The sequence below is a fragment of the Myxine glutinosa genome, chromosome 2 (genome assembly GCF_964187855.1).
Source record: "Myxine glutinosa chromosome 2, kmMyxGlut1.1, whole genome shotgun sequence".
NCBI classification, from domain to species: Eukaryota; Metazoa; Chordata; class Myxini; order Myxiniformes; family Myxinidae; genus Myxine; species Myxine glutinosa.
In genome coordinates, this window is record NC_136262.1 from 190,362,795 (window position 1) to 190,376,809 (window position 14,015).

A 14,015-nucleotide genomic window follows, 5' to 3' on the forward strand; every position below is an offset into this window, starting at 1 on the left:
CAGGCATCGCTCCTCAGAGCTTGCTCTGTACCTGCGGACACACACACCTTCCCCACCCATGGTCCCCAAAACACACTTCCTCCCCCGCTGCCATTCAATTCTCCACACAACTCAGCACAATTCAGTACAATTCATAGATGGTGTAAAAGGTGTTACAAGGCTTGCCATGGCCTGCCAATGTGAAATCCCATTCACAGTTCGAATCATTAAATCCTTACACCTTTCCATTAGCACATTTCCAAAAAGCACAATTTATCGCCCCTCATTATCTCCAATAATCATCACTCACTCTCCAGGTTCCACTCTCACGACCACATCAAAACACCTAACCACAATACAAAAACATACGCCACCCACAAGACACTGTGGCTCCCATTCCATCCCCTCACCGGCCATGTCATCACTCTCACCCGCCTCCCAACTCCAAATTACATGTCCCCAATTTCCCAAAGCAAATCCTGAAGCCTGGGACAGTACTCCTCAAAACACTCACCTCAAGTGCAGGTAGTTGCAGGTTGGTCAGGTCCAAGAGTGTCATCCACCCATACAATTCCCAAAATTTCACATTGGGCCTACCAAATACTTCCAAATTCCTCTTTTGTCCCCACTACACTGGCAGGTATGTGGATCCGCATCCAACGGTGATCATCACTACACAACTACCTGTGGCCACGACAGCTCTGCACCTCTACCGTGCAAGGGTCACCGGGACAAGGTGAGCAGTCAAAACGCCAACATGGCCCATGAGTGTCCATAAGGGTGCGACCCACCATCCATCCTTCGGCCCCCCTGCGAGGAACACAGCTGCAGCAGCCCCAGCTGGCCAATGTGGTGAGCACTTGCTGCCACAACACACACTACCGCACACACAACCTCGGCCCTGGGGGGCACGGTCGCAGTGCGTGGCATCCCTACAGCCACGTCCCCTGCACCTCCCCATCATCCCCCAGTCCGACTACAGAACTGCAGCCCCCCAGTGCTCACCCACACTTGACCACACCAAGGTCCAGTCAACAGCCATGCTCCACCAGGAGACCCACCCAGAAGACATGGCCCACACACCTCGGACACGCACAGCACCACGTTGACCCTCAGGCTACACAACTACATCCCCATCATCCCGCGTCCCAAATATCAGCACAGTTGCCCCCGCAACCAGTTGAAAGCTGTGTCTTGCTACCCTATTAATTTCATCACAGCCTCCAACACTTTGGTCTACACACCTGGATCAATAATGGCGTCACTGTACAGTGTCCACCATGGCATTTCAAAATCCACCCTTAAATTTCCATCTAACCCACAGATTACCCATGCCAACCATTTGTCACATTTCACTCACCTCACCAAAGAAGGATGCTTTGCCATACACATGCCAGCCGAGCATGGCCCATATGCTCGGCGCGTTACACATCTCCCGATTCACATCCCCATGGCTCTCTTCCCAACCCGAGAGTCCATAAATCATAACGGAGCATCTGTGGAAGGTCACTCACACCATCACGTTCCACAGATGCCCCAATGGTTGTCCGGCAGGCTATCTCCATCCCTGTCCATTCGGTTTGACCCGCGTCCATCGACCAACACGGCATGGCAGGTCATCACATGCCAGTTGTCCCAAAGTCTCAGGGAGAGGGTGTCAGGTCGCATGCCCGGGTGATCACTACATCAGGCCCAAGCTGGCCATCTGCGGTGCCACCACCAAAGCGCGACCCACAACACCTCCCCCCAGTGGTCCTCAATATTTGCCATCCCAGGCTTGAGAAACCACCTCGGACCTCCCTGGAGGTCTTAACCCCCACCAGGGTCCGGTGACCCTGCCGGCCCGAGCCACCAGCTCGGACGGCGCCCCGACGGACAAGGGACGCCACACTCCACCAGACCCCCCGTGGGACCCAGGTCGTACCTCGACACCCAAGGCTGGACCCCACGTCCAAATCTCGCCATCACAGCCCCCCAGCTGGCTGGCATACCCAAATTTTGAAAGGGGCAACTTTGGCCCGAGGCCATCACCCATGACCTCTCCATGTCCAGATCCCGCAGCCCGGGGACCAATCCCCACCATGGCTGCTCCAAATCAATTTCCCATTGTAATTTTATTTTAAATTTTCTTTTACAAATTTTCATTCCCACTGCCAAACCGCAGCTGCAGGGAACAACCTCTACCACCGGTTGTTCTGCCCCTCCCTGCAGTTGATCCAAATTCCCTACAGGGACCAAATCTCCAGAAGCTCTATCTCCCGATCCTCCAAGATCCAAATCCAGCCCGGAGCCAACACACTCCCCCAACTGGTTGTCCAATTTTGGAGCCTCTGTTTCCAAATAGCAGTGTACAGTGAGCGTCCCCTCGGTCATTCCAACCACCTCCTCGGACCAACTCACCTCTTCACCCAGGCTCCTTTGGGCCTGAACAAGCTCTACCTCCATGGGACTGTCACAGGTCTCCAGCCGCTGGATCAAATCATCCTCAATAAATACCCGGTCCGGCTCTATCGCATGGACCCCCAAAAACTCTACCCCCTCTTGCTCCGCACCACCGCCCTGGTGCTGCACAATTCCAAATTCATCCCCCGGTTGGGGTGTTGTGACATCCACACGGTCCCGATAAACAACCAGGCCAGAATGTGGGAAACATTCCCCATTACAACTCTCACATTCCAAATTTCCTTCCCCGCTCACCTGTGGACACTCCACGTTTACCTGCAGGCATTCCCCATCTACCTGTACACATTCCCCATCCACCTGTGGACATTCCCCATCCACCTGTGCAATTCCAAATTTTGCCATTTTGTTTGCCAGCCCATCAATTTTAATACTCAATCGATCACTCATTTCCTTCATTCCTTCCCTCCATTCCTTCCCCTGTGACTTCATTTGTTCATTCAATTCCCGACTGGCTCGCTCACTCTGTGCGTTCATGTCTCCCATCTGCTTTCCCAATCGCTCACTGTTCTTTTCCATCCCTTCCATTTTTCGAAGCAATTGACCCAACATCTGGTCGGTTGTCGGGGCCGTTCCTACTACTCCCGACTCCCCGGTGGGGGAGGGGGATAAGTTGGTGCTCGGGACGAGGGAGGTTCCAAGGCTCACCTCCACATCTAATTCCCCTATTTCCGGCTCACTCCCGACGCTGACGGAGGCCTCGCTGCGTACTTCCATCTCATCAATTTCCGACATCCGCTTTCCGGAAGATTGTTTCCCGCGCGCGTATTTATTTTAATAATTCCTGAAACAATTTAAATTTGACGAAGACACGATATCGCGCTCCGTTTGCCCGATTGATTATTAAATTTCTCCGCCTCGACTATAAAAATTTTGCGTTCGAACGTCGGGCGCAATGTACGCCCGACCGTGTCGATGTCTCCCCGTGGACAAAAAAATTTGTCCGACCGTGTCGATGTCTCGCCGCGGACAAAAAAAATTTGTCCGACGGGTTCAAATCCCACTCCTGACACCACTTGTCGCGTGACTACCCTTGGTGAACACCGTAGGGTAACACGGATGACCGATTGCGAGACTTTACACTCCCGAGGCGAAAACTCAATGGCGGATTCAAGCTCAACACAAAGTTAAACGCGCGGGAGGCCAGACGCAACGAGCTCCACAGCCTTATCTATTAAAATGAAACACCCAGGAAACTGCGTTCAAATATGTACAGAAAATAATATAAGGATTTATTATTGAAAAGTAATAACAGTGAAAAAAACACGCGCCGGTAATACTAATAACTAAATCGGGACGTCCCCACACTACTGATATCAAACACAAAACGAGGGAGATTAATTACGAAAAGAACACGTCACGTCGTTCAAAATGTACGCGGATTCGGGCTTATCTGGTCTTTCGTCGTCTTTGTGGCTGCCGTCCAACACCGCTCCTGTCGGCCCGATCGCACACCTCGCTCCAAGTTCCACGGCCCTCTGCGTCCGCCTCCAAGCGCCACCAGGCCTCGTCGGTCCAACGGCCCACACACACCACGAGCTCCTTTGCTCCAACGGTCCACCGCAGGGCTGCACGAAGCAACCAAAACCAAGTGCCAACTGCCAACTGCAACGAGCTGTGGTCACGAATGTTCAACGAACCGTGTCCTGTGCCAACTCCGACGAACTGTGCAACGAACCGTGTCCTGTGCCAACTGCCACGAACTCTGGTACGGAACTGTAACAACGAACTCTGCGACTCAACTCTCTCAACTCTGGACTCCACTCGAACTGCCGAAATGGCGTCCGACCGTCGCCTATATTGGTGGCCGATGACGTCACATTGGCGCGCTCCTCAGCCAATCATAGCCTCCCAACTCGCCCAGGTCACGCCCTCTGCGGCATGCGACTCCTGACATCTCCCGTCCGTGACCCCGCGGTCCTGGTGTAACACGTGCCAGCGAGGTTGGTAGGCCTTTGAGGTGCGCAGGCGAGGTTTGTAGGCCTTGGAGGTGTAAACGGTGGCGGTGTATTGTGGCGGTGTTCTTGGCCTGGTGGTGCCCATTTATTACGAAGTCAATGTCAGGGAAAGGGAATTATTTAATGTTGCACTAAGGACCTAACTAATGTTTATGTGGTTTGCAGTGCCATAAAGGACAAAGGTTTGATTACTAGGTGATACTCACAGGGGCGTTACCTTTAATCCCTCACTATTTAACACTCGAATCTCCAGGTAGATCCACACTCATACATCTTACCCCGACAACCGCCTGAACATCAATAACTTATTACATGTAGAGTCCCTGTCACGACAGCCGAATACCTACCTATTCAGATCTACCTAGCTCTAGATGTTGCATTACCAAATTCATAACAATATATATATATATATATATATATATATATATATATATATATATATATATATATATATATATATACAGTCACAGGCGACGATATATATATTGTTGCTGATACCAGTTTTGTCGACGTACTAAGTGCGGGTTTAAGACCCCATTTCCCCACATACACGGGGTCGTCGGCCACGACGAAGTTCGCGCTCAACGAGTTGCGAAGCAACTTCATTTGCCAACCTCCCAACCACAGGTGAAGGGTTATTGGTCACGACCCAAATACCTTTGAGACCGCGTTGCCAGAAATACCGGGAATTGAACCCTCTCACAATTTCACACCTTATCCAATCGAGTGCGCCGAGAGGTTTTGCGTGGTGTGAATCGCGGGTTTTACTCTGTGTGATTTATGGACCTAATTCAGTAGTCAAATTCGCTTCACACGATGCTGGGCGTGGGCCAATGCCTGAAAGGACGGACACGAACAGGTTGAAAGGAAACAAAAATGTACACGTCTTTTATTTATAATTCACAGAAAAAGGACGAGAAGCAGACTTAACTCTTAATTCTTACCTAGCCTAATCCCAACAGGCGCCTTGCACACACACACAGGGAATGAATCACACCAGTTAAACTCGTACTAATGGACGTGCTGATGCTGATTCGAGGGTGGCCGCTTCTGCGCGCCACGCACGGGCCGATCCGGATGTGCAGCTTGGATGAAGGAAGGTCCGAAGGACGAACCGCTGTTTCAAAGTCATTGGGGGTGACGATCCAGGTCGAAGAACGATTCAGCACAGGCGACGATCTCAGCTCGGATGAAGCACCAGCACGGAGAACGAAGGTGGAGAGCAGCAAGGATGAACCAGCACATAGGACAGCCAGCTTGAAGGACGAACGACGAGAGAGAGGGAGAAGTGTGATGGGCATGGGATTTTATCGAGTGGAAACCCATTCTTGGTCACGTACGGTCATTCCCTCCCACCTCCTTCGGGAAGGTTTTACAACCTAACATTGGTCGCTTGCTGGTGACTTTTCTACGACCTCTCATTGGTCGCTTGCTGGTGACGTGTCCACGACCTCTCATTGGTCGCTTGCTGATGACGTGTCCACGACCTCTCATTGGTCGCTTGCTGGTGATGTGTCCACGACCTCTCATTGGTCGCTTGCTGATGACGTGTCCACGACCTCTCATTGGTCGCCTGCTGGTGACGTGTCCTGTTCTTTTAGCCACGCCTACCACAGTCACGGTTGATCACGTGGACTGTACTTTTAGCCATGCCTCTCTGCACATTAACCAACGTCTTTGTTCAACGATACGAAGGTTTGAAATCCTACCTAACTCAACGCATATATGCTTTAATTACGACACAATGGGAAGGGAGCTAATCTTTGCATTTAATAAGAAATAACTGACTACTGCAGGCTACATGTTGTCGTGTAATTAACTAGAGCGGGTGTCCTTTATTGCAAAAACCATAACAATATATATATATACAGACTTGGCATTTAATATGGAATATTTTTTTTGTGGGGGTGAACTTACCTTTCAAGATGTCTTAGAACCAAAAGTTCATTGGAATTATGTTGAAATTATTCTAGATTTTGTTAATGTGACCTTTAAAAGAAACAAAAACCACATTTAACATTTCGAAACAAATAAATTGATCCTTGAAAGTGATGAAAACTGATATTGAACTCAATTCAGGAACAGTACTGTGTTAAACTTCTGTACGTTTTCCAGAAGTATCTCTTTATTTTGCACATTAGCCAAAAATTTTTTTAACAAAAACAAAAGTTAAATTACGACTGGGATTACGGACAGTATAATTACAGTTCAGTACTTCGTGTAACCCCCACGAGCATTCAGGAGAGCACGGACACGTTGAGGCATGCCGTTCACGAGATTTGCCAAGGTTTGGACAGGAATCGCTTGCCATGCAGTGACAATAGCCTGCTGCAATTCACGCACAGAGGTCGGCTGCTGGTCCAAGTGGTGGATTTGACGCGTTACTTCTGCCCACAAGTTCTCTATCAGATTCATATCCGGGGACATGGCAGGCCACTCCATATGCTCTACACCACGGTCAGCAAGAAAGTGTTGGATCATGCGAGCATGATGAGGCCGAGCATTGTCATCTTGGAAGACAAAGTTTCCTCGAAAGGCTGCCCGAGCAAATGGAAGCAATGTTTCTTCCAGGATGACCCTGTACTTGAACTGGTTCAGGTTTCCATTCAGAACAACCAGGTCAGTTTTGCCCCCTGCATGAAAAGCAGCCCAAACGGTCACCCCACCACCTCCAGCTTGGACTCTTGGCACTATACAATCTTTGTTGTAGGCTTCATACACTTGTCTGCGCACTCGGACGTGGCCATCTTGACGATAGACCAGAAATCTAGACTCGTAACTGAAGATCACGTGATTCCAGTGCCCTGGCTGCCATTGACGGTGCTCTCTGGCCCACTGCAATCGGCGCTGGCGGTGTTGTCTGGTCAGGCGTGGCTTTCTCAAGGGACGCCTGGCACGACAGCCTGCTTGAACCAGTCGTTGGTTGACTAGCCTTCTGGATACAGGCACATTTGTCAATTGCTGCCACTCAGCCCTAAGCCAATTAGCTGACTTGGTACGGCCATTGTGGACTAACCGGTGCAGCTGGCGATCATCCCTCCTTGTGGTTCTGCGGGGACGTCCTGGCCTCGGGATTGGAGTAGGGACACCCCTCTGAGCATTTCGTTTCAGGATCTTTGACACCTGACCTTGAGTGATGCCATACTGCCGAGCAATAGCCCGCTGTTTCATGCCGTAATTTCGTAAAGCCACCACTCCATGACAAACAGCATTGTCGAGTTGACGGACCATCTCCAGAGGAAGCGGCAATAACTTTTGGAGACGTGCAGCAGTTGTTTTCCACTAATACAGAATGCAACAACCCTTGTATACCCGACTGTGAAGCCAATCATCAAATACACCTGTCCGTACATTTTGCCACGCCACCTGTGATATAATCCCGTTGTTGACTTCTTGCTGCGACAGACAATCAGTGACATGGTTCTTTTAACAAATAAATCACCAAAGTGTAAAAGAAACTCACCAGATTGATATACTGAGTTAAGAAAGTAAACCCAAGTCAAGAAAAAAAAAAATTCCATATTGAATGCCAAGTCTGTATATACAGACTTGGCATTTAATATGGAATATTTTTTTTGTGGGGGTGAACTTACTTTTCAAGATGACTTAGAACCAAAAGTTCATTGGAATTATGTTGAAATTATTCTAGATTTTGTTAATGTGACCTTTAAAAGAAAAAAAACCACATTTGACATTTCAAAACAAATAAATTGATCCTTGAAAGTGATGTAAACTGATATCGAACTCAATTCACGGACAGTACTGTGTTAAACTTCTGCACGTTTTCCAGAAGTATCTCTTTATTTTACACATTAGCCAAAAAAAATTTCAACAAAAACAAACGCTAAATTATGACTGAGATTACGGACAGTAAAGTTACAGTTCAGTACTTCGTGTAACCCCCACGAGCATTCAGGAGAGCATGTACATGTGGAGGCATGCTGTTCATGAGATTTGCCAAGGTTTGGACAGGAATCGCTTGCCATGCAGTGACAATAGTCTGCTGCAATTCACGCACCGAGGTAGGCTGCTGGTCCAAGTTGTCGATTTGACACGTTAATTCTGCCCACAAGTTCTCTATCGGATTCATATCCGGGGACATGGCAGGAGACTCCATATGCTCTACACCACGGTCAGCAAGAAAGTGTTGGATCATGCGAGCACGATGAGGCCGTGCATTGTCATCTTGGAAGACAAAGTTTCCTCGAAAGGCTGCACGAGCAAATGGAAGCAACGTTTCTTCCAGAATGACCTGTACTTGAACTGGTTCAGGTTTCCATTCAGAACAACCAGGTCAGTTTTGCCCCCTGCATGAAAAGCAGCCCAAACGGTCACCCCACCACCTCCAGCTTGGACTCTTGGCACTATACAATCTTCGTTGTGGGCTTCATGCACTTGTCTGCGCACTCGGACGCGGACATCTTGAAGATAGACCAGAAATCTAGACTCGTCACTGAAGGTCACGTGATTCCAGTGTCCTGGCTGCCATTGACGGTGCTCTCTGGCCCACTGCATTCGGCGCTGGCTGTGTTGTCTGGTCAGGCGTGGCTTTCTCAGGGGACGCCTGGCACGATAGCCTGCTTGAACCAGTCGTTGGTTGACTAGCCTTCTGGATACAGGCACATTTGTCAGTTGCTGCCACTCAGCCCTAAGCCGATTAGCTGACTTGGTATGGCCATTGCAGACTAACCGGTGCAGCTGGCGATCATCTCTCCTTGTGGTTCTGCGTGGACGTCCTGGCCTCGGTATTGGAGTAGGGACACCCCTCTGAGCATTTCGTTTCACGATCTTTGACACCTGACCTTGAGTGATGCCATACTGCTGAGCAATAGCATGCTGTTTCATGCCAGAATTTCGTAAAGCCACCACTCCATGACAAACAGCATTGTCAAGTTGACGGACCATCTCCAGAGGAAGCGGCAATAACTTTTGGAGACGTGCAGCAGTTGTTTTCTACTAATACAGAACGCAACAACCCTTATATACCCGATTGTGAAGCCAATCGTCAAATGTACCTGTCCTTACATTTTGTCACGCCACCTGTGATATAATCCTGTTATTGACTTCTTGCTGCGAAAGACAATCAGTGACATGGTTCTTTCAACAAAGACATCACCGAAGGGTAAAAGAAACTCACCAGATTGATATACTGAGTTCAGAAAGTAAACCCAAGTCAAGAAAAAAAAAATATTCCATATTAAATGCTGTCTGTATATATATACTGAAGAGCAAGAGAAACGTCACTTCATAAAAATAATTCCTGAACATTTCCCATAGAAATATCAATGCATTTCGTTTCGATATCTCGTTATTTACATTAGTCTGTATCTAAATTTAATCCTAACAACCGACAGTGGTGCACACGTGGATAAAAACAGGTCACCAAAACGCAGGCAAAAAAACGACCATGGTACAAAGTCGTGCATGATTCCCATGTAAATCAAAATGCACGTGCGTCTCCTTGTGACTTTCCCTATAAAAGGCACCCCAAAACGTGTGTTCATCATTCGTGTTTCGATGCCAGCGCCATGCCCAGACTTACGAGGATTCAGAGAGACCAGGCTATTGGAAGATTGCATGCTGGACAGACTGCACGAATGGTTGCCAATGCTTTCCATGTCAACGTGAGAACCATCTACAGGTTACAGGAACGATACCAGGCCACCAACAGCACCGATGACCGCCCACAAAGTGGCAGACCGCGGGTAACAACACCACGACAGGATCGACAGATTGTGCGTCATCACATCCAAGATCGCTTTACCAGGGCTACATAAACTGCAAGACAAACAGTTGGAACCCACCAGAGACACATTAGTGGTGATACAGTCCGTCGACGTTTGAAGAACAGGGATGTCCGTTGTCATAGGCCGTATCGTGGCCCCATTCTTACAGCTCGACACTGCCGTGACCGACTACAGTGGGCCACACAGCATCAAAATTGGCGTTACCAGCAGTGGAGAACCGTTCTTTTCTCAGACGAAAGCCGATACTGTGTTTCCACGGCAGATGGCAGAGTGAGAGTTTGGCGTAGACGTGGGGAATGCTACTCAGATGACTGTGTGATGGAAAGAGACTCGTAGGGTGGTCCAAACATCATGGTATGGCGGGCTATTGCTCTCAATCGCAAAGTCGGTCCTGTGGTGTTCCAGAATATTGGTCCAGGAAGAGGCAATGGTGTCACAGCTGCTCGCTACATCGATCAAGTCCTCAGACCTCACGTTGTGCCACATTTTGGACGTCACGGAAATCATGTCTTCCAGCAGGACAACGCCCGTGCCCACACTGCCAGAGCAACAAGGGACTTCCTGCAACAGAATGGCATCCAAACCATGCACTGGCCTGAGCTCAGCCCCGATTTAAACCCGATAGAGCACTTGTGGAACGAGGTTCAAAGAAGACTGAATGACGTTCGACCAAGGCCGGCAGCTCAATTCAGTCAGGCGTTTCCCAGAGTGTGGGCCCAAGTGACAAATGCCTTCATCAACCGATTAATCCACTCCATGTACAGACGATGTATGGCTGTCATCAACGCTCACGGGTGTCACACAAGATACTGATTTTGACCTCCCTTGTTCTCACCTGGTCTTGTGTTTTTCTTATTCAGAACATTTCACATTATTGTTTGAACTGTGGTGACCATACCTGTAATGTTTCATGTTGATCCTAAATCTCAATTCGTGTTGATCATGACTTGAAAATAAAGACTCCAAAATATTGATTCTGACTGACGTTTCTTTTGCTGTTCAGTATATATATATATTATTTTTTATTTTTTTTATTTTTTATTTATTTATTTAATTAGCTAAATGATGATAAGACTTGGCATTGCGAGTGGAAGGTGTTTGTAACATTTCGTTTTTATTGCTTCCAACAGATAAATACCACGGATAATACGTTGGATAAATCAAATCCCTTTCGGTTTTCAAATCTGGGTGTGGAAAAATTCCTTGAGCTGAACTCTGAACAGAACCATGATGATTACTGCCTTGCCTATGTTTTTACGGACCGTGACTTTGATGACGGCGTTCTTGGTCTTGCCTGGGTTGCTGCATCCTCTGGTAAGGCAGTGATTTGATTGATATATTCTTTGATATTAAAGCAGGTAGGGCTGATGCACAACTTTGTCTCAATGAAACTATTCTGGTTGTGGAACATTGTATTGCCAAGTATGCACATGCCTGTCTTGCTGATGCCTAACTGCCCTCCCAGTACTCTTGATACTCCAGCAATACTCCATGTTCTCTAACTCCGGTGTGCCATGTGGTGGTGGGAATGGGTGGAGGGGGGGGGGGGAGGTGAGGGGAGGGGGGAAGGTGAGGGGAGGGGAGGGGGGGGGAAGTGAGGGGAGGGGGGGGGGAGGAAAGGGTTGAGATTTAAATTCGCAACACCACCCTTTAAAGTATCAGGGATCTGAGTTTTGTCTGATAAGGAAGGAGGAGAGGGGATTGTGGAGGGAATGGAATGAAGGCAGTTGTGTTAAAACAGTCTGATAAGCAAGATGGTTTAATTGAGATTGGGCCTGCATATTTTCTCATCACGTCGGTGGCATATATCTTGAACTGACTCATCTGACTTTTGCTTCCTTTGACCTCTCAGGTATTCCCCTGATAGAAGTGGATTAGAAACATTCATCCATCAGCCCATTCCTTATCAACCTCTTCGGTCCAAGCTCTCTTGTTACATCTACTTGGTCCACCTTTTCCCACCTGTTACATCATCTCGAATCTTTCAAATTAACAGATCAGCAATAACCTTATAACCCCCTTTTTTTTTTTTACTCTTCCTCCGTATATTGACGCAGGCGTATGCTGTAACTTGTACATGTAGCACAATTAGGACCACGATATTTGACAGGTTTTCCCCAGAATAAAAAAATTCAGGCCAAATTTTTTTTTGCACTCGAAGCAAAATTAATTTAAGCGCTTATGATCTGACTCTATGTTTTAAAACAACAAATTTTATGCAATTGCTGTCATTCTCAATGTTTTCGCTGGAAGTCGCTTTCCTAGTTGGAGAGAGTGTAACCTCTTGAGTCTTTGCTTATCGTTGTTGCACATGGTTGCTAGTCTGTTGCATGACATAACAATTGTCAATTTCTTCATAAAAGCACCGAACTTCGCACATGCGTGCAGGAACATGTATCAAATGATTTTCCATCTAAATTATAAAGGTATCTGGAAAATTGTTCATGAGTCGCTATTTTCCAGGATTTCCACCAAAAATATGAAATATATAACTTTTGCCTGTAGGTCAGTTCTGCAGACAATTTTAATGACGAATCGTGTTTTACTATTGAAAAAGCAGAAGTATATAAATCATGATGTGCAGAATACCATTCCCTGATTCATGCCATCAGCCTCCTGCTTTGGATGTTGGAATAAGGAGATTCCAGTGCCATGAAATGAATCCTTAGCTGTTATTGATGTGGTGTTGTGGTGTATGTTGTCTACCACAGCAGTTGTAAAAACAGTCTACGCATAGTTGGAGCACATCTCATAGTACTTTGCAAACATTATTTCCCAACTCACTGGAGACGCGGAGTTTACGGTCATAAGATATGCTGAGGCCTCGGTGATTGAGTTTGTCAACAAGTTCCTTGTTGCATGTTTTTGACTTGAGCATGAACCCAAGATGGCTTGGAAGAGGTGTTTCTTGATCTGCATTTCGTCTGATGGCTGTACCTGTTTGTGTACGTTGATGTCGTAAGCTATTGTAGTTCAAAAGCTGAACTATAGAGTGTGCTGCTGGTCCTTCACTCTCAGTGCAACTTTGATATTTGACACAATTATCAAGGCAGCTAATGGGAAAAGACCCATTGAATTGTTGCTTGTTGATGAACATCTCTGACGAATTATGGCTGATACTTGTGCCAGGATAACAGCATCGTTGTCCCTGTCCAATTCACATATTCTGGACGAGGCGATTCTAAAGTCATTAAACCTGAGCAAAACATCTCTGCCCTTAGTGTGAATTCTCATTTTTGGAAAGTGGGTGAATAACCAATGCTTCAATCGTGTAGAATGAAGTCTGCAATCACGAACAACTCCAAATTGATCCATCCTGTTCTGGATTATTCCTGTTCAAAGGTGGATGGAGGTTATGTTTTTGTGTACATAGTCGAGGCTCATGGAAGAGCTAGTACAGTGAATGGATCAAGATGTAGCAGGCAAGAACAGGACACAAAATATGCATAGGGTGGAGAAGATGGATACAGAAGAAAACTCCAGAGGGAAAAACTGGAAAATTGGGAGGGATTTCGATGTGGTTAACGAGGGAAGAAAATATCATGGTTTAGGATTGGGAAAGATCTGAGATGGTGATGAACAGCTGTCTTCAGAACCTGGATAGAAGAATGAGATTCAAGAGGATGTGGAAGTTGGTTTCACAAACAGGAAAAAAAGAGGAGCAAATGAGTGGAGGTGAGCAGTGTTCCTGGATGATGATGAACCATGCATGCCCTGCACCTGGGGAGTGAGGGGCGGGAGCAAAGCAGGGAAAGAGCAGAGGGTACAAGACCAGAAAGGAGGTGGTAGAAGAAAGAGGGACCACTGACACCTCTGCGATGAAGTGATGAACCCTCAACTTTGTCACGGGAGATTCCAATAATCTTGAAGG

At 47.4% G+C, this 14,015-nt stretch overlaps 1 protein-coding gene across 2 annotated transcripts in view; it reads left to right on the forward strand.

The window, feature by feature from the left end:
- Positions 1-14,015, forward strand: part of ADAM10 (ADAM metallopeptidase domain 10) — a 175,545-nt gene that overhangs the window by 115,036 nt on the left and 46,494 nt on the right. For both annotated transcript variants that reach the window (XM_068106543.2, XM_068106544.2), the window contains one exon: positions 11,275-11,458. In XM_068106543.2, coding sequence (XP_067962644.2) covers positions 11,275-11,458 — 184 coding nt within the window. The remainder of the gene's footprint in view (positions 1-11,274; positions 11,459-14,015) is intronic.